At 37.9% G+C, this 20,091-nt stretch overlaps 1 protein-coding gene and 1 long non-coding RNA gene across 2 annotated transcripts; one reads left to right on the top strand and one right to left on the bottom strand.

Annotated features, from left to right (window-relative positions):
- The first annotated feature begins 1,118 nt into the window (after positions 1 to 1,118).
- LOC126796115 (uncharacterized) lies at positions 1,119 to 2,142 on the top strand. The gene is made up of 3 exons (XR_007672301.1): positions 1,119 to 1,132; positions 1,430 to 1,505; positions 1,880 to 2,142. It is a non-coding gene; the product is annotated as an uncharacterized LOC126796115 (long non-coding RNA).
- Positions 2,143 to 4,426: 2,284 nt separating this feature from the next.
- Positions 4,427 to 18,223, bottom strand: LOC126796109 (1-acyl-sn-glycerol-3-phosphate acyltransferase 3-like). Its single transcript, XM_050522873.1, is given in 13 exon segments — positions 4,427 to 4,572; positions 4,773 to 5,024; positions 5,062 to 5,105; positions 14,728 to 14,820; positions 15,046 to 15,171; positions 15,582 to 15,628; positions 15,631 to 15,739; positions 15,803 to 15,880; positions 16,280 to 16,339; positions 16,797 to 16,870; positions 16,995 to 17,034; positions 17,478 to 17,600; positions 18,143 to 18,223. Coding segments are annotated over 13 exon segments (1,155 nt in total). The 3' UTR covers positions 4,427 to 4,544.
- Positions 18,224 to 20,091: the final 1,868 nt, after the last annotated feature.

The following is a 20,091-nucleotide window of genomic DNA, read 5'->3' as shown; positions in this document are numbered from 1 at the left end:
ATGGAGCATGGCCTGTGTGGGAGAAGAAGAAGTCGGAGTCCAAGCTGGATCAAGCAGCGGAGGGCACGCCAGAAAGTGCGACAACGAGGGCATTGTCAAGCTTTGGTGGGGTAGGTTTGTAAAGCTTTGGTGGGGTAGGGTTGTTGCACCCCTAAGTGCTACATGCACTATGTGCGTGGGCGAGGTTCACCCATGCACCAACCCAAGCATGCACGAAAATCAAGCAAGGAGCCAAGTATAGACGGACCAAGCCAAACTTAGAGACCAAGCTGCAAGCAAAGCACGGCGTAGGCAAATGCAGGACTGTGCATGGAGATTAGCCTCACCAACAGGACAATTGCAGGGATATTAGCCTCGCCAGCCCAGATGCAAGACTGTGCAGGGAGATTAGCCTCACCAGCAGGACAGTTGCAGGGATATTAGCCTCACCAGCCCAGATGCAGGACTGTGCAGGGAGATTAGCCTCACCAGCAAGACAGTTGCAGGGATATTAGCCTCGCCAGCAGGACAGAATGCAGGCGGTTACAGGCAGTTGCAGGACAGTTTTGGATGAGTTGGCAATGGAAGTTACAGCCTTGGTTGTTATCTTAGGTAGTTACCTAAGTAGTGGGGGTTGTCCACTACATAATAGAATAATGGCATGCATGACAAGTGTCATTGGCAGTTGAAGGGAAGTTACATCTTCCATGTTTGTAGGTATTTAAGAAAACAAAAAACCTAGCATGAGACTTGGAGAAGTTCTAGTGAACATTGTCAAGATCCTTGCTATTCTATGTATGTGTGCTTTGTTTAATGAAAAGAAAAGCTATTTCCCCAACATACTTGTGCATATTCATATACTAGACTTATCTCACGCATATAGATCATTAGGTGAAAGGGAAACACTTGAGTGATCGAGAGTAGTACGAACAAACGTACTTAGTGAGTTGGGATTTGGGGGATCTCACAAACCTATCGAGTAGGATAGAAGAGCGCAACCTCGCTTACAGTAGGGTTGAGGAGAATAGGCTGAACTAGGAGTTTGTGGACGTCCTAGCACCATCACGGAGCCTCTTGACACCGTCGCTGTCAAGACCGAAGTAATGAAAAATTCCGCTGTGTACTTAAGGCCCGTGACAGTGGCTATGATAGTGTGAGTCCCTCAATGTTAACTTCTTCTACATGCTCTGTAGGACAAGCACAAATATTGCTCATAATGATAAATCTAGTTTCAAATTGAGTCTCGTTAACTTGGTCCTTTGTATGTCTTCCTAACTAAAAATCAGAGTATATGGTACATTGAATGTCTCCATCATAGTACGTACCTGATAACATAGTTTGCTGTCTTATTCTAACACTTCTAACATTGCTTTGTACTGGGTTGTTTTGCTACTGGTTGCTGAAAAGTTGAGGCTGCGATGCATTCCTGATGAAGTTTGTGTTGTTGCAGCTTCAGAAAATGGACATGATCCTGATTAATTGAATCTTTGCAAGGAGAAAGTTACAGCTGGGTCGCAATACATAAGGTACAAAGCCAGTAATCTATCCATTTCTTTACAACTTCTTTTTTCTTGTTTTCACCTGTTTATCAGGCATCATGTTTCGTTTTGTGCTTCATGGATTAATAGTTAATAAAAACCACCTGTTAATATAGCATTAGTCTTTACCATGTTTCTTATTTTCATCTATTGCGACCTGCATATTTCAAAGACTGAATCTTGCAAGTTTGTCTGATATTTAGTCAGTGACCAAATCGGTTTGCCAGGTTGCGTACTTATTCCCTTGTATAGTGTTAACTTGAAAATATATCTTAAGTTTTAGTGTGGTGAGATAATGCATGGACCATATTAAGTTTGTTTAACGTTGCTGATTCTTTTTTTATTTTTAAAATTCTACGCAGATTTGGAAATGGAAACTACACCAACCAGGTCATAGGAGATACTGCCAATACTAACGGTATTAAAAATTTCCAGCTCTCCACTCATTAGTTATAGGTGAACAATTTTATTTGAGTTTTTGTCGAGGTGTTTAATTTTCAGCTGTGAGGAAAAATACTTGTTCCTTTTACATGTTTATCTAATTGCTGGACCATGAGCTTTTATTTTATTTTTGTTGATATAATTATGTATCATAACATTTCAGACTTTTAAAGCATAAACAATTCCATTTTTAGGCTTGGATACAATTGTGCCGAGCCTGATGGTTTGGATCAATTTTTTTTGGCTGTGGAACTAATTTGGGCACGGACAAGCAAGATAAATTTTAAAATATTGTTGGGTACATATAGGTAGGGGTGGACTTTTAGACACTGAAAACCGTACCGACACTGAAAAACAGAAACCAAATAAAACCGTTATATCGGTTCCGGTTTTAACATCAAACGGAATAGTTCAGTTTCAGTTTGCGGTTTTTTTCATGTAAAAAACCGATTCAGTCAAACCGAACTGAGTCGGCATATACATATTTAATTATTAATATTTAATATAATAATAGGTGTACATCATGTTTTTATTAATTAAGAGTTACATACGATATATATGATCATTAAATATTATGTTTAAAACTATCGTAAGTTTGTTGATTTTATTTGTTGTTTCTAACTTATTGCAATCTAGTTTACTTATTTACTAATTTGAAATACTGAACTTGTAGCTTACTACTTTATTTTGATTTTAACTTTTGTTTTAAGTCAAATGTGAAAAGTTATTACAAATAGTAAGTTATGTAATCGAAACTGAACCAAACCGAATCAAATTATAGGTTAACCGAAACTGTGATTAATAGATATTTTTTCCGGTTTCGGTTTTGAGAAATACAAAACCGAGACCTCGGTTTCGGTTTTCGGTTGGTGCTCTTAAACCGAACTGATGGAACCGAGTCCACCCCTACATAGAGGGACGAAAGTTAAAGTTCATCACCAATAAGAAATTATAAAATAATGGAATACAAACTGTTCATTGTTAGAGTTGTTCAAAGACTAGTGCATGAATAATGGTTAGGCTGATACGGACACAAAATTCCGTACCCAAAGTGTTAAAACACAAAATGGAAATGGTACAAATAGGGTTAGACAGCTTTTTCGTCCCCATATGTTAATGGGTACGGACTCCGTTCTCTATAAGCTGTATGGGTACGAAATTGTGGGTGTGCCCTTAAACCCTTTCGCTAGTAGTGTGCTCTCATTGCCCCTTCCCCTAGGGTAGTTCTTGGCCGAAGTTTGTTGTCAATTTTATTTTAATACTCACAAGTGCACGAATAAATTATAGTATAGAAGTGCCAGCACGAGGTCATTCCCTCATGGACTGATTTAACCAACTTAATTAAGACAAATGTGCTATACTTAAATGATTTAAACTGATTTTTTGAGTTGTTTATGATAAAAAAACTACAAAAAAAACATAAATTAAAGATAAGAGATGATGAAATTTAAGAACTAAAAACAGATTATGCAAATGCTAAAGCATTGAATCCACCACCTAATACTTCTACCATTCTCTCTAGATGACAACCACTGAATTTCATAAATAAAATGCTAACGATTCTATTATATAATCCTTCTTGGTCTCAGACAAATGCCTATGTTCTTCTAACATATGAATTTCAACTTATTGATCCAGTATAAAACTCAAGTAGTCAAACTATGATTACTTCACATAATTTTCACATAATTATCAGGCAAAAGCAAACATGCTCAACTCCATTAAACTCACAAGAACATCCTTGAAACACGAATATCAACTATGATCAAGCTCTTGTATTCTTATTCCCAACTCTGTAATCATAAGATAAAATATCTTTTGGCACCCTAGAAAACATCTTCTCATTGATCAAGCATCATTTTTTCAAACCAAAGAATTTAGCATAAAATCTTGGAAATCTAATGATAAAATCAACTAGAAAACGAGGTAGTCATACTAGGGGCTTCATCTCAGCCCTAGCTTGAGAGTTTAGCAATCCATAATGGAAAACATAACTAGAATGAAAGAAATCATGAAACAGACAATGGAAGATGAGTAAAATTCTGGTCACCGTTGGTGGGAGCTTTTCTCTTCTTTCCTATGCGTCAAAAGGCTGCCTCCTGGTGTCCCCTGCGATTTAGGTTTTTCTTCTTTTTATTCCTCATGCAATTCCTCCTTGTTTGGGCCTGTTTTAAGTCTCCTTGTCCAACTTGGAATTATCTTTCTTTTCTCTTAATAACTCACGGTTATTGTAGTCAGCTGAAAGAGAAACTTACAATACGTTCAGTCTAATCCCAAATGTGCTGAGAATAATGGACTTAGGCTTCACAAGTTGGATTATTGAAAAGATATGCAAAATTCGTCAGAATCAGCCTTCCCGAACAGGTTCCACTCAAACCTTCATAACTTTTTCTAGGGAGAATGCGAATCCACTTCCGTAAAATTCCTTAGAAAGCTAACATCTGTAGCTTTCCAATGATGTATGGCTTGCCTTCTAATTCCTTGTGAGCAGGTACAGTTTAATCTGCGAAGTCAGTGCACATCATAGACAATTTTCTGGAAATTCAGGATAGCAAGCATAGTAGCAATCCTTTGTTGACTTTAAGCTCAAATTCCTTCTTTTCTCCCATTTAACCTATAAAATACAAAAACTAGGTAAATGACTCATACTTGACAAGAACTTAGCATATAATCATGTGTTTAAGGGTACAAATATACATAATTATGAACCTATATCAAAGCTGATATAGTCGCCTTGAAGAAATTTCTAATGAATCCAATAAAAAATTTCTTGTTCTTTAATGTGTGTTAGTTATTGTAAGAGTGAAATCTCACGATAGAGTTAGTCGCTCCTGCACCGGGTCTTTTGGTGGCGCCTTGAGAGGTGTAGAACACTCCGATTCAGATGACTGGATACGAATTTGCATAAGGATTACAACAAAAAACAATACGGTCACCGAAAATGCAATGCCTTCCCATGTGGACAGTAAGGAAGACCATTGAATGAACTTGAACATTCCATAGCCAAGAAGACAAAACCAGACTATGACAACCTATAATAGCAAGGAAATGGAAAAACCTTGAGAGAAAAGAAAATGATAAGGAATATGGTAACTGAATTGCTTCAATGAATGTGGCTTTAGAATAATACTTCTCCAATACAACATCCTAGTGTTTTGAAATGTTAAAGTGAAAACATCAAACACAAGTATATGGTTACTGAAGACATGAACACAAGAACACATCTAGCTGTCACTGTATAATTGCAATCTTTGCAACATGAACACATCACTTGAAATTTTCAAGCCCAGAACTGTTGATGCCAACCGATAAGAAAAACAAAAGATAGCAATAACGATTGTTATTATTTGTAACGACCCTAAAATTTCAAGCTTAAAACTCAAAATTCCAAAGTCGTTAAACACTAAACAATTTTAATGAAATCGAAATCATTTAAAATGCACAGCGGATCATTACTGAGTTTTCAATACAACTCAGAAAAACCGATTATTACAACCCAAATTATAATTCAATATTATAACAAATGGAATTGCGTAATCCTCACAACAAACTCACAAGATGTCACACAAAATCCTCACACAAGCTGGAGATAAATAACTTCAAGTCCTCTGAGCGGTCTGTCGATTCCCGCTAATCCACACCTACGGAGTTATCCACTACACCATCGAATTGGTGCACCGGGATTGTAAACACAAACCCGGTAAGCTTTACAGCTCATATGAGTAAAATGAAAATGTAACTCGTATATTAATATATATACGAAAATCCACAAATCAAACAAATATAAATGCACTCATGAGTCAATGGACGGCCCATCTGGTTGTCCCAAAGAAATATGAAAAGAAGCGCTCATGAGAAATTAAGTCACCATTCTGGTTACCCAAATGCATTTATAATACGGGTACCAAGAACGCTGGTACACATCTGTTACCCCTCTCGTAATACACCGCCGATATTGGATAGCCACCCGCTACCCAACATCCAAAACAATCTGAGTACCCATGAGCAGATAACCACCCGTTACCTCACATGCAGTACTAAGGCAGACAGACTAGAGCTCTAACTGTATAGTAACTTTCGCCCGGCCAAAGGCTAGGTTCCGACTTGCCAAACACGTACAATAATCTCACATCATATTGTACTAAATCACGTCCGAAGACAAATCAACATTTTAACAATCTCAATGTTAAAATCACATACAATAATCTCACATCATATTGTACCAAAAATCATGTCCGAAGATGAATCAACATTTTAACAATCTCAATGTTAAAATCACGTACAATAATCTCACATCATATTGTACAAATCAAAATCACATGCTCGATATTTAAATCTCGTCATCGAAATGACATAAATCACGATAAAATCATAACAGTATATTATATAGCAAACTATATATATATATGTACATATTTACCATTTATACAATATATATAATGCATTATATCATATACATGTCATATTTCATAAACACGTCTGAAGACAAAAACTCGTCCGAAGACAAAACTCGTCCGAAGACAAAACATTTTAACAAACTCATGTTAAAACCACGTACAATAATCACACCTCATATTGTACAAAAATCAAATCACATGCTCAATATTTAATTCTCGTCATCGAAATGACCAATTCCAATGAATTCATAACAGTATATAATATAGCAAACTATATATCTATGTACTTATTACTATTTATACAATATATATGTAATCCACTATATCGAATACATGTCGTAATTCAATATTAAAAACTCTTGTAAAATCCTGAATCTCCACAAGGGTAGATTCGTAAATATGTGAGATTTTACTCACCTTATCGACTCGAGCGTAATTCCACAATTTCCGAAGATAATTCATTTCCTTACTTTATAGATCACCTTGAAAAAAATAAGAAAAGAATTTAGAAACGTTTCGTAAACCTTTAAATGCCGAAACAGTAAAAACCGGTTACTGTTCAGCAATTTTTTGTTTACGAATTTACTGTTCACCGTCACTTTTCAGTGTTACTGTTCACTGTTACTATTTACAGTTACTATTCACGATTACTATTCACGATTACTATTCACAGTACTATTCACGTATTACTGTACAAATACATAACCAATACGTATCGTTGTACGAGTACATACTGTTTACGTATTTCTGTACGTATAATTACTATTCAAACGTACGTACTGTTTCAGTAAATAATAATTACCGTATTACCCTTCTGAAAATTACTTTTTATCTTTACTGAAAGTAATTTAAATTTATATTTACCGAATGTAATTTAAATTTACATTTACCGAATGTAAATAAAATTTATATTTAACGAATGTAATTCACCTTTTTACATTTACCATACGTAAAAATAAATTACAAAATTACCCTTATCGGAATCACTGTTCACGCGCCACTCGCCGGCAACCGCGCGTGGGGCCCACGCGCCTACTCCGACACCGGAGCGTATCACGTCACCTCCGCCCCAAAAACCATCCTCTTCTCCTCCTCCACCTTCCTACAGTCTCCGACCACCCATAGACAGCCCCATACTCCCACACGCGCCGCCTAAGGCGGCGGTGTTCATCAATTCCCCCCCCCCCTCCGATCTCCTCCACAAATCATCCACAACATCCACAATACACACAACAACATCACAACAACCCTATTCAATCAACCCTTACCTTGTTTGAACCGTGGGGAGCACCGGGGAGGATAGGCAGCGGCGGGGGAAATTTGCAGAAACTTGGCGACGTCCTAGCGACTTCGCGACGGCGGGGCACGGGCTGCCGAGCTGGAGGGTGGCTGTGGGAGTCCTTGCGACGTCGCTGAGCCGGGCGGTGCACTTCACGGCGGCACGGAGGGTGGCAGATCGACGAGAGAAATTTTCGGAGGGAGAGATAAGTAGAATCGGAGAGAGAGAGCTGAGGGAGGCGGGTGAGAGGTGAGAGAGTGTGGTTTCCAGAAATGGAAACCCTAATCATAAAAATGCCCTTTTTATACTCGTTTCCAAAATCGGAAACTAACTTCCGATGCTAATAACTTTTACGTACGTCGTCCGATTCGAACGCGTCACATATCCACGAACTCGTATCGACGAGCCCTACAACTTTCATGAAGGACGTTTTCGCAACCGAGCGACGGAATAAAAGTCGATATAATCGTTCGGAAACGTAACGTTTTTCGAATTAAACGTTCCGATAACGTATCCGTTACTCGTTTCATAACGTCGTAACCAATCACATCCATTTTACTTAAATTTCACAATTTTATAGAATTCAAATCAAACTCAAATATTGTTTGAAATTTAGGGTTATTACAATCTACCCCCCTTAAAGGAATTTCGTCCCGAAATTCAAGCTCACTCAACAAACAACTGTGGATATCTGGTCATCGTGTCCGACTCTAGCTCCCAAGATGCATCACCCTCATCATGGTGACTCCACAACACTTTGACTAGCTCTTCTTCTTTCCTTCGAAGCTTCTTTGTGGATCTATCCAGAATACGAACCGACTCAACAACAAACGTGGTATTTTTCTTCACTTCAATGGTGCTATGATTACACACATGCAAAACATCAGGTTCATACTTCCTCAACATGGAAACGTAGAAGACGTTGTGAACATCCGACATACTAGCAGGCAAGGCTAGTCGATTTGCTAGTTTTCTGACCTTCTCGAGAATCTCAAAGGCCCATCATACATAGAAGCCCACTTTTCTTCTTGCCAAATCTTACTACACCCCTCATAGGTGAAACTTTCAAGAACACATGATCGCCGATCTCAAATTCCACATGTGTCCTCTTCAAGTCCGCATAGCTCTTCTGTTTGCTCTGAGCGGTCCGGATTCTATCCCTAATGATCGAGATCTTCTCCGTGGTTTCCTGAACCACCTCTGGACCCATCAGAGCCTCATCACCAACTTCGGCCCAACAGATCGGAGATCGACATGGTCTACGATCGAGTGCCTCATAAGGTGTCATGCCGATGCTGGAATGGTAACTGTGGTTGTAAGCAACTCAATCGATCCTCAAATGATCTTCCCAGCTACCTATAATCTCCAGCATATAAGCTCTCAGCATATCCTCCATTGCCTCAACTCCTTACAAACATACAATTTGTAACATGTTCTAACATTAACACCAACATGTGAGTCACCCAAACTATAATGATGTTTTCGGCATAGAGGCGTCAACATACTCTTTTGTCTAGTTCACCACTCCCTTGCGATTTAATAGACAATACTTGCGTCGTGAGCTAGCCCCCACTACCACGCATGGTCAAAACTCTCGACCCCTAACATGGTCAAACCAATGATTAACACATGCCTACTACTTACAACACACACATTGGTTTTCAATGAAATCATACTTTATCCACAATAGTACCTTCACGACTTCACCTCGATACATCGTTAGAACCATGAACTTACCATTCCTTCTAATCCACAAAACAATGTATGTTCATGATTATCTTTTATAAATCATAAAAGTTGTCGTACATGAAGCCCACCCAAACACCTTATTGGTAACGGCAACACGACACAAACCTTAACTCATCGAGTCCACAAACACCACCTCAGACTAAGAATTATTCTCAAATGGTTCACCCGAGAATCGACTAAAATACGCACAAGGTTGTAGGGAACCTCTACCGCCACCACAAGAGTGACGTATCACGCGTCCTTCCTTCCACCCTCACCCAAACTTACTGTCGAAATTTATTACAACTTCCTGCTTCCATGAGTGGTAGGCCACACTTTGCGGTCAGACAAAAAGGTCTGCATCCCCCAACGGTGGAACGTGAAAATTAGGTGAACTTTACAGCGCAAAATCCATCATGACACAATTGTGATATATTTTACCCCTGGTTCATACATGCCTCAAATGCATGACACATGATCCCACGCAAACGCTCCAGTGACATCATCTAAAGCATTGGTTTCTCCACCGTTGTAGTACTAATAAGTTCTGCAATTAATTCAACAACAGAAGCCGGTTATTGGGTCCACTGTCTCCTCAAAATCAACCCCACAATGGTTGCTACCCCACCACTTTAAACGGTTGTTTCTTTACTTTCATTAAGAACTCTCATGGCCAATGCATTCGGCCAAAATAACTTCTCTGCAAGCAGCAATATAATTGATTACTCTTTATCGTAAAATTAATTCCTTGTTGAACACTTTAGTCAACTTCGCCTTATCCAACAACAAACAATCTGATGCATAGAGGGAAAAAAACCTCTAAATCTCCAACACTAACACTACTTGCACTTGGAAAGAAAATTTAGTCCTCAACCGTTCCTTTACTAATTGGAAGGTGCTCGTCACGACAAATTCGTCAAAACACCACTAAGCTAAGGTCATCACATACCTTACCTTCAATAGAGTTACTTCACCGCCATTGCGTCTCGTTTGGACCTGTGGTATAGTGAAGTTCCAATCCCCAACACCAAAATAATTAAATAGTGAAAGATCAGCGTTCTCATTTAAATGCTCATCTAGCAAATAATTAATTCATATCGCCACATTGAGATTTCTCCATCACCTTATATTTCTTGCTCATCCAAGAACAATGTGTAACATCAATTGTCTTTAGCCGAACCAAAACATGTTTGGAATGTCACGTCAATCAAAATGTGAATCTCAATTCAATAATTATATTACCACTTTATGGATGTATCATACGCCCTACCACTCTGTTACCAATAGCGTTAGAGATGCTAGTCACGAAAATTTTCGTTAACCACCTCCAACCTCTGGTCTACACATCTCTTACCTGGACATAATATCTCAACCTTGTTAGGCTACAACTTAGATTAGTTGCATAACTAAAATCTAGTCCTCAACATTTAAACACTGAACATCCCACAATATAGGGTCAACGCTCTCTATCAAGACTCTTTGATAGTTCTCTGCCCTGATAGGAAACTATATACTCGAACCTGTTAGCATTCCAGTATCTGGATCGCATGTCAAACTCAGTGAGTATTGTAGTCTCTCTAAGCTGATTGCACCAGTCATTAAGTCATTGAATTCATTTGTCCCATCCATACGGCGTCTTCGTTATAGGTGCTATAATACAGTATCTCCTGAAACATCTCACTTTACTCAGATATCACAACGATGTCTGTGATAGCTACTTCAGATCCACATACTCAACATATGCCATCACTCAACCTCTCATGATATTATCCGACTCGTGACAAGATAACGAACATGGGTTTCCTGGGTCTATGAAATAACCCACCATGTCAAACAATCAATCTCCGCGTACTGCGGTCTCAACCAATCAATTCCTCAGATCACATCATAATTTGGTCCGGAATCACTATCAAATAAGCAGAGAACTCTCTACTTCCAATCACAATAGGACAAGCATTTCATTGTCTCCAATTTCGAGGAACACTCCAAATGCGAAGTGACACATAAAGAGTTTCCCATAGGCGTAGGAATCAATCCTAACCCCTCCACTGCCAACTATCAATAAATGAATGTGGCTATCATCCTCTTCTCTAACTCAGAGTACACAATCATCTCAAAGTAGATTATGATGCCCTCGGTCCAGTGGTCCACTACTATATGATCCAGGCCTCTATGAAATAAGACGTTGACAGACGATTAAAGTCCTTGATCAACTTAACACACGACTATCGTCGTCTCTAACGACAGCAGCAGGGTCAACCTGTTCCTCCCGTGAACCAGCCTCCTCGTAAAGGTCCTCCACATTACGGACTCGGCCTGCAACCCTACCTCGGCCGCGACCTCTCGTCTGTCCTCGGCCATGTTCACGGTCCTTTTTCCAAACTCATCACCATTCAACAATTAACACTCAGTCATACATGTGAAGTCTCGAATTCGACAAAATAGATCCAACCAATATCAATCATGAAATTTCAGAAGAAGGTGAATCACCAGAGTATTGTCACAATACTCTCTATAGGACCAAACCATAAGGTATGGCTCCTAACACTCTCGCGTACCCGACGACATATCAATACCGAGGAGCATGTGATGGGTGCCCGCCTGCAGTCGGATCATCGCTCCCGGATGATATTGATAATCGCCAAATACACACTTAGGCTCTGATACCAACTGTAACGACCCTAACATTTCAAGTCCTCTGAGCGGTCTGTCGATTCCCGCTAATCCACACATGCGGAGTTATCCACTACACCATCGAATTGGTGCACCGGGATTGTAAACACAAACCCGGTAAGCTTTACAGCTCGTATGAGTAAAATGAAAATGTAACTCGTATATTAATATATATACGAAAATCCACAAATCAAACAAATATAAATGCACTCATGAGTCAATGGATGGCCCATCTGGTTGTCCCAAAGAAATATGAAAAGAAGCGCTCATGAGAAATTAAGTAACCCTTCTGGTTACCCAAATGCATTTATAATACGGGTACCAAGAACGCTGGTACACATCTGTTACCCCTCTCGTAATACACCGCCGATATTGGATAGCCACCCGCTACCCAACATCCAAAACAATCTGAGTACCCATGAGCAGATAACCACCCGTTACCTCACATGCAGTACTAAGGCAGACAGACTAGAGCTCTAACTGTATCGTAACTTTTGCCCGACCAAAGGCTAGGTTCCGACTTGCCAAACACGTACAATAATCTCACATCATATTGTACCAAATCACGTCCGAAGACAAATCAACATTTTAACAATCTCAATGTTAAAATCACGTACAATAATCTCACATCATATTGTACCAAAAATCATGTCCGAAGACGAATCAACATTTTAACAATCTCAATGTTAAAATCACGTATAATAATCTCACATCATATTGTACAAATCAAAATCACATGCTCGATATTTAAATCTCGTCATCGAAATGACATAAATCACGATAAAATCATAACAGTATATTATATAGCAAACTATATATATATGTACATATTTACCATTTATACAATATATATATAATGCATTATATCATATACATGTCATATTTCATAAACACGTTTGAAGACAAAAACTCGTCCGAAGACAAAACATTTTAACAAACTCATGTTAAAACCACGTACAATAATCACACCTCATATTGTACAAAAATCAAATCACATGCTTAATATTTAATTCTCGTCATCGAAATGACCAATTCCAATGAATTCATAACAGTATATAATATAGCAAACTATATATATATGTACTTATTACCATTTATACAATATATATGTAATCCACTATATCGAATACATGTCGTAATTCAATATTAAAAACTCTTGTAAAATCCTGAATCTCCACAAGGGTAGATTCGTAAATATGTGAGATTTTACTCACCTTATCGACTCGAGCGTAATTCCACAATTTCCGAAGATAATTCATTTCCTTACTTTATAGATCACCTTGAAAAAAATAAGAAAAGAATTTAGAAACGTTTCGTAAACCTTTAAATGCCGAAACAGTAAAAACCGGTTACTGTTCAGCAATTTTCGGTTTACGAATTTACTGTTCACCGTCACTTTTCAGTGTTACTGTTCACAGTACTATTCACGTATTAATGTACAAATACATAACCAATACGTATCGTTGTACGAGAACATACTGTTTACGTATTTCTGTACGTATAATTACTATTCAAATGTACGTACTGTTTCAGTAAATAATAATTACCGTATTACCCTTCCGAAAAATTACTTTTTATCTTTACTGAAAGTAATTTAAATTTTACATTTACCGAATGTAATTTAAATTTACATTTACCGAATGTAAATAAAATTTACATTTACCGAATGTAATTCACCTTTTTACATTTACCATACGTAAAAATAAATTACAAAATTACCCTTCTCGGAATCACTGTTCACGCGCCGCCGCACGTGGCGGCGCGTTGGGTACACGCGCCACTCGCCGGCGACCGCGCGTGGGGCCCACGCGCCTACTCCGACACCGGAGCGTATCACGTCACCTCCGCCCCAAAAAGCATCCTCTCCTCCTCCTCCACCTTCCTACGGTCTCCGACCACCCATAGACTGCCCCATACTCCCACACGCGCCGCCTAAGGCGGCGGTGTTCATCAATTCCCCCCCCTCCGATCTCCTCCACAAATCATCCACAACATCCACAATACACACAACAACATCACAACAACCCTATTCAATCAACCCTTACCTTGTTTGAACCGTGGGGAGCACCGGGGAGGATAGGCAGCGGCGGGGGAAATTTGCAGAAACTTGGCGACGTCCTAGCGACTTCGCGACGGCGGGGCATGGGCTGGCGAGCTGGAGGGTGGCTGTGGGAGTCCTTGCGACGTCGTTGAGCCGGGCGGTGCACTTCACGGCGGCACGGAGGGTGGCAGATCGACGAGAGAAATTTTCGGAGGGAGAGAGAAGTAGAATTGGGGAGAGAGAGAGCTGAGGGAGGTGGGTGAGAGGTGAGAGAGTGTGGTTTCCAGAAATGGAAACCCTAATCACAAAAATGCCCTTTTATACTCATTTCTAAAATCGGAAACTAACTTCCGACGCTAATAACTTTTACGTACGTTGTCCGATTCGAACGCGTCACATATCCACGAACTCGTATCGACGAGCCCTACAACTTTCATGAAGGAAGTTTTCGCAACCGAGCGACGGAATAAAAATCGATATAATCGTTCGGAAACGTAACGTTTTTCGAATTAAACGTTCCGATAACGTATCCATTACTCGTTTCATAACGTCGTAACCAATCACATCCATTCTACTTAAATTTCACAATTTTATAGAATTCAAATCAAACTCAAATATTGTTTGAAATTTAGGGTTATTACATTATTATACCTTAGTAACAAATACATCCTTAGACCACTGTCCAATTCCGTCGCCTGATTCTGGTAAGTCTTGCATTGAATGTCTCGTGATTTGTAATTTTACCTGTAAGCATCAGCAACCTTTTACCTAGTGGTACATGGTAACTAATCCTATTGGCCTGGTTTTGCTATTAAACTAGTACAGAACACGAGTGTTTATTGAAGAAAATGACAAATGATATGTGGAAGTACATGCAGATGAACACAATATAAATACATAATATGGTTAAGTGGTTAACAATAATAAATCAACTTTGTAACCACAAGCAGAAAGAGTTTGCCATCTTACCACAGAAGATTGACCTCTGAACATTCTCAATAGTGTAGGTGGTGGCTGATTGTTGGGAATAGCTAATGTACAATCATATATTGCTGGAACAAATGAGCGCATATGACTTACTGATGCAATAAACCCCTGCAAGTATACTAAATTCGTTAAATAAATAAATAATTGCATGTACTTAAGTGAAGCTAACAACTTCATTACGAGCAAGAACTCATAATATCCTGAATTCCTGATATCAAAATATTTGACCAAATTAGTCTGGCATTTCTTTTAACAAAATCTGATAATTTTATAGGTTAAGTGCCATAATACTCATTTTCAAAATAAAATGGATACAGAAACAGTGCAAACCATGGATAATCTAAGTTTCTGTGCGACATTGTGATTCAAGGGGCAAAAAAACGTCTAATTCCGGATCAAAGGAATTTCTAGTTGATTTGAAAATATAGAATACATACTCCGATTTAGAGAAAAAAAAAACAAAATACTAAGGGACAATGAGCTGGTATGACGAAATTGTAACTGATGTATGTACATACCTTTGTACGTGGAAGCAAGACATTCCTAGGAACAGGCAATCCTCTGAAACAGCATACTCTTGTGCTGCCATGAGCTTTGACTGTGCAAAATGTGTTCCTTCTACAAAGAGAGCCAACCAAAAGGGCATAGGGAAATCCTCGAGTCATTGAAAACCTGACTGTATTGCACAACTATAAGCACATATTTCAACATATGGATATGCACATATATATACATGTACCTTTAAAGTTCTTTCATCTTTAGACCAGCTTCTTTCCAGGAAAATATATTCACAAAACCACATTGACCAACCTATGACCTGGAAATGTACCAAATTTTGCAGAATCAATCAATATTTGAGGAGAAAAGAACTTGACACTGCTTGTCCCTTAAAATAGCCAAGGACTAATTAATATATCAACTTTCAAGGACGACAGTTCTGAAAAATAGATGTTAAGACATATATATAGGTTGATATGCATAAATAATATCGCAAAATTTCGAATATTCCACATGCGATTATGTTGGAATTTAGAGATAATATCAAAATTTGGAAAAAAAAATTATTTTGGCAAAATACCGCGAGTTTATCAATAGTTTAGTCCTTCTCCTTGGTGGAAAAGCTTTGCATATGTGTAGGTGTGATATATAAATAAGGACAGTAACTACAATAAAAAGGAATATGAATAAGGAATACGCGTGTTTAGTGAAAACTCACTGGGAGGAACATAACTTCTTTCTTCATGATCGCCAATGCACTACCTAGGCAACCCGAGCGCTGTTAATCTGTCAATGGATTGCATTAGATAAAATAGTGAACTAGAAACAGCACCAACGAAGGCATCAATAAATAGATCTGGACAGAAGTTCTGTAAGAAATATGATGTTTAATATAAGGATAATATAATGGTAGAAGAGGGCGATAATAAAACTCTAACTCAACTCATTTAAAGAGAGAATGGATCCTAAACAAACAAATATAAAAGGAGAAAGAAAAAGCAAAAAACAAAAAAAACAAAGATACATGCAGCAGAAGATAATGGTTTCCCCTTCTGTGGTAAGTATTGTTGAGACATGAGACTGGAGGTTAAATAGATGCAACACGTAAGAGAAGCTTGGCAGTAGGAGATTTGGTGAAGGTAACTTAAGTAGTTTACTATGTCAGAAAATATATTAGAACACTAATAAGTAATGACACCTATGCATCTTTACTTTCAATGTCATAATAGACATACCTGAGCTATGACCCATCCAACAAGCCAATCGATGTCACTTTTGTGATTACAAATGAGAAGTGCATGTTCTCTACCTGCAAATTGCTCAAACATGAGACATTTGTACTAAAAAAACTACACACAGGATTTGAACTAAAATAAAACTTGAACATAAGCGAGCCAAATTCTACTTTTAGCCTCTTTAACATTTTGCCTTACCCATCATTTGGAAAGTATCTGGGTCTGCATACAACTCAACCTGCAATGAAGTTCGAAGTAGTTAGATCATGATTATGATATATAGAAGCACCCAAGTAGACCACTCAATAGAATCATATGTGCAATTCAATTGAAATAATTTAATTTATAGATATATTAAAGAAACAGATATATAAAAACAGACAATCGATCTATTCAAAATAAACAGATATTGAATTGAAGTTGCAAGCCACCAGTAAAAGTGCACTAATGCAAATCAAAACATTACAAGGAACAATACAACTGATTGCCATTGAAATATTGAAAACTTGAAAAAGAATTTTCTATCTTGAAGATGCAAGTGATATTCCTCCTTAGTTGTTTTTTTGTAGGGATTTTATATCTCTACTTCTCTAGACAAAATTGTAAATGCTAGTGACAAGTTTTTGGTATAGAAGACTAGGAAATGAAGAGGTACATACAATGCTTTCAATGGACACATACCTTGATGCCCGCCCACCAATCAATGAGCCATATGAGTTCCAACCACAGTAATTCTGCAACTTCTTTGTTGATCTTTCTGTACAGTTTCTTTGATATAGGACGAATAAGGATGAAAAGAATTGCCTGAAAGTGCATACTTGGCTATAACAATATAGATATGTGCACCATGTTTGCGATAATAGTACGCTGACAGAAAAAAATCTGCAGACTGATAACAGTTGCTACATATTATCACATTACCAGAAGATTAATCCATATTTTGCATACAACGGCAAGGCTTGGTGTGAATATATGGTGTGAATTGCGAACAACCTTACACTCGTTTCTACACATATATACTACACTGTGCCACAATGTTTACTATTATGACCAAATCATTCTGAACCAACATCATAATTCATAAATAATCATGGCTTAATGAATCTTAATCAGATAAGGACTCTTTGGCACCAGGTTTTGATATTTCTAATATCCCAATGACTATCAGAAATAGATGGTGTGTTTGAACCCTAAGCTAAGCTCGGTTATTATCACATTATCCCTTAATGATCGACTGGGTGGTGATTCAATCTCAATGGCTCAATGCAATAATCAATTTATCCTCGTGATGATGATGACATATAAGCAGAAAGAGATCATGGGGTGTAAAAGAAAGAGAGAGAGACCTGCATGAGATTAACAATGAGGCCTGAGAGAATGAATAATATGCCCATCGGAAGAATAGTCACAACAGCTGGGATCGCCATGCCTCTGGCTTCTCTCTCCTCTCTGCGATTGTTTTTGGCTGCAAATGCGTGCCACTTGTGCCACTTCCGGAAAGGAGTAGCATTTCCAACAAATTCTCTATATTTTCTCGGAGAAATAAAATTTATGCTCAAATTCTGACAATTTATTTTGTAGATTTTTATATTTATTACTTTAATTAAATATTATATTTTATTTATTTATTATAACCATAATATATTTCATAATTTCATATTGTTGATTTGAAATATTTATCGCAGATTTTTTATTGGTTGTAATCTAAGTTTGAGTTGTTGAAGAAAGTGTAAGTATTTAATATTTGGTCATGCAATTTTTTAGCAAATGTTGCAAATTTGGAGAATCAACTCTTCTCTTTCATCAACTTCTCTATTTTAGAGAATGAGATGGAGAAGCTATTGGAGTGAAAAATATGCATTTTTTTTCTAAATCTTTATTTTTCTCCAAAATGCATAATCTGTTGGAGGTGCTCTATAAATAAAACAACAAATAAAGTTGACTTAAAAAAAGGGTTATCGCTGTATTTATTAATGAAACCGCAGAATACAAAAGAGGACATTGAGCCTAAACCCTACATTGTAAGAAGATCTCGAAATTATATCAGACGTCACTACATAACCTATGCATTCTAGCAAACACTTTTTAGTAAGATGTGCACATTAGCACAATTATTTGCTTTACAACTTGGGTGACATAATGGAAAGACAGAGTCACTGGTATTTAATTTCCAATGGCAACATAAAGTCGATATTGTATATGAAAACAAAACCCAAGAAGAAGAACAGAAGAAGAGTCTTTTACATACAAATTGGCTACTTAAAAAAAACAAGCAAATACGGCGCCAAGGGTATAAAGCAGAAATGTATAACATATTATTGTTCTCGATCAAGTACTCTTAACGTTGAATTGGTTTGACGCTGATATAATTGGCGTGTCTCGAGAATTGTTTGATGATATCAAATTTTCAGAGGTATGGATGTTAAGATTTGAGATCATTTTAATATATTTCTTTAAAGGAAGTTACTATCACTCTAGTGAAACGAAAGTTATTTTCATCGCAAACTCTTATTGTGAAGTTCACAGCCAATTTTCTCCTCGCAAGGAAAGTACAATAAAATGCTCCAGATCTAAAGATAAAATGACATAGGAAACCAGAAAATGGTCTCTCTCTTTAGCCTTCTCATATTTGTTCTTTTTAACAACAAACACATATATTTCATTCTCTCGTGTGTGGGTTAGGGTCAGAGTGTGGCGGCAATCTTTTCAGTCTCCTCGACGGAATAACCATTAAGCTTATGCTGTGGTTATTAGACTGGTTGGTTTGGGGGTGGTTTCTGTTTACAAGTTTATTACTTCGAATGGAGGAAGTGATTGTGGGAATGACAGAGCGACTAGCAATAGTCGATGAAGAGGACCTTGATATTATTCAGATTGAGGATACAAAGGAACTAGCTTCAGGAAGGTTTTGGTTGGTTGGGAGGCTGCTAACCAGCAAACCCTTTTGCTTTGAGGCTCTGAGGAGTACTTTGAAATGGCTATGGAAGGTACGCGAAGAAGTTTTCAGTTTTCAATGGGAGAATTCTGATCGAATTTTGTTTTCTTTTGAATCAATTTCTCTGGTCATAGAATGAGAATTGGCAGTGGCATGTTCACTAGGATTTGGGGTGACAAGTGGCTACCAACTTCTTGGTCCTTTGAAGTGGTCGCTCCTAGATTTCTACATGTTGGCATAACGGTGAATCAGCTCCCAAGATGCAAATGCGTGCCACTTGTGCCACTTCTGGAAAGGAGTAGCATTTCCAACAAATTCTCTATATTTTCTCGGAGAAATAAAATTTATGCTCAAATTCTG

The sequence above is a fragment of the Argentina anserina genome, chromosome 5, assembly GCF_933775445.1.
Source record: "Argentina anserina chromosome 5, drPotAnse1.1, whole genome shotgun sequence".
Classification (NCBI taxonomy): Eukaryota; Viridiplantae; Streptophyta; class Magnoliopsida; order Rosales; family Rosaceae; genus Argentina; species Argentina anserina.
The sequence above is the reverse complement of the archived record's forward strand: the minus strand, read 5'-3'. Positions and strand labels throughout refer to the sequence as shown.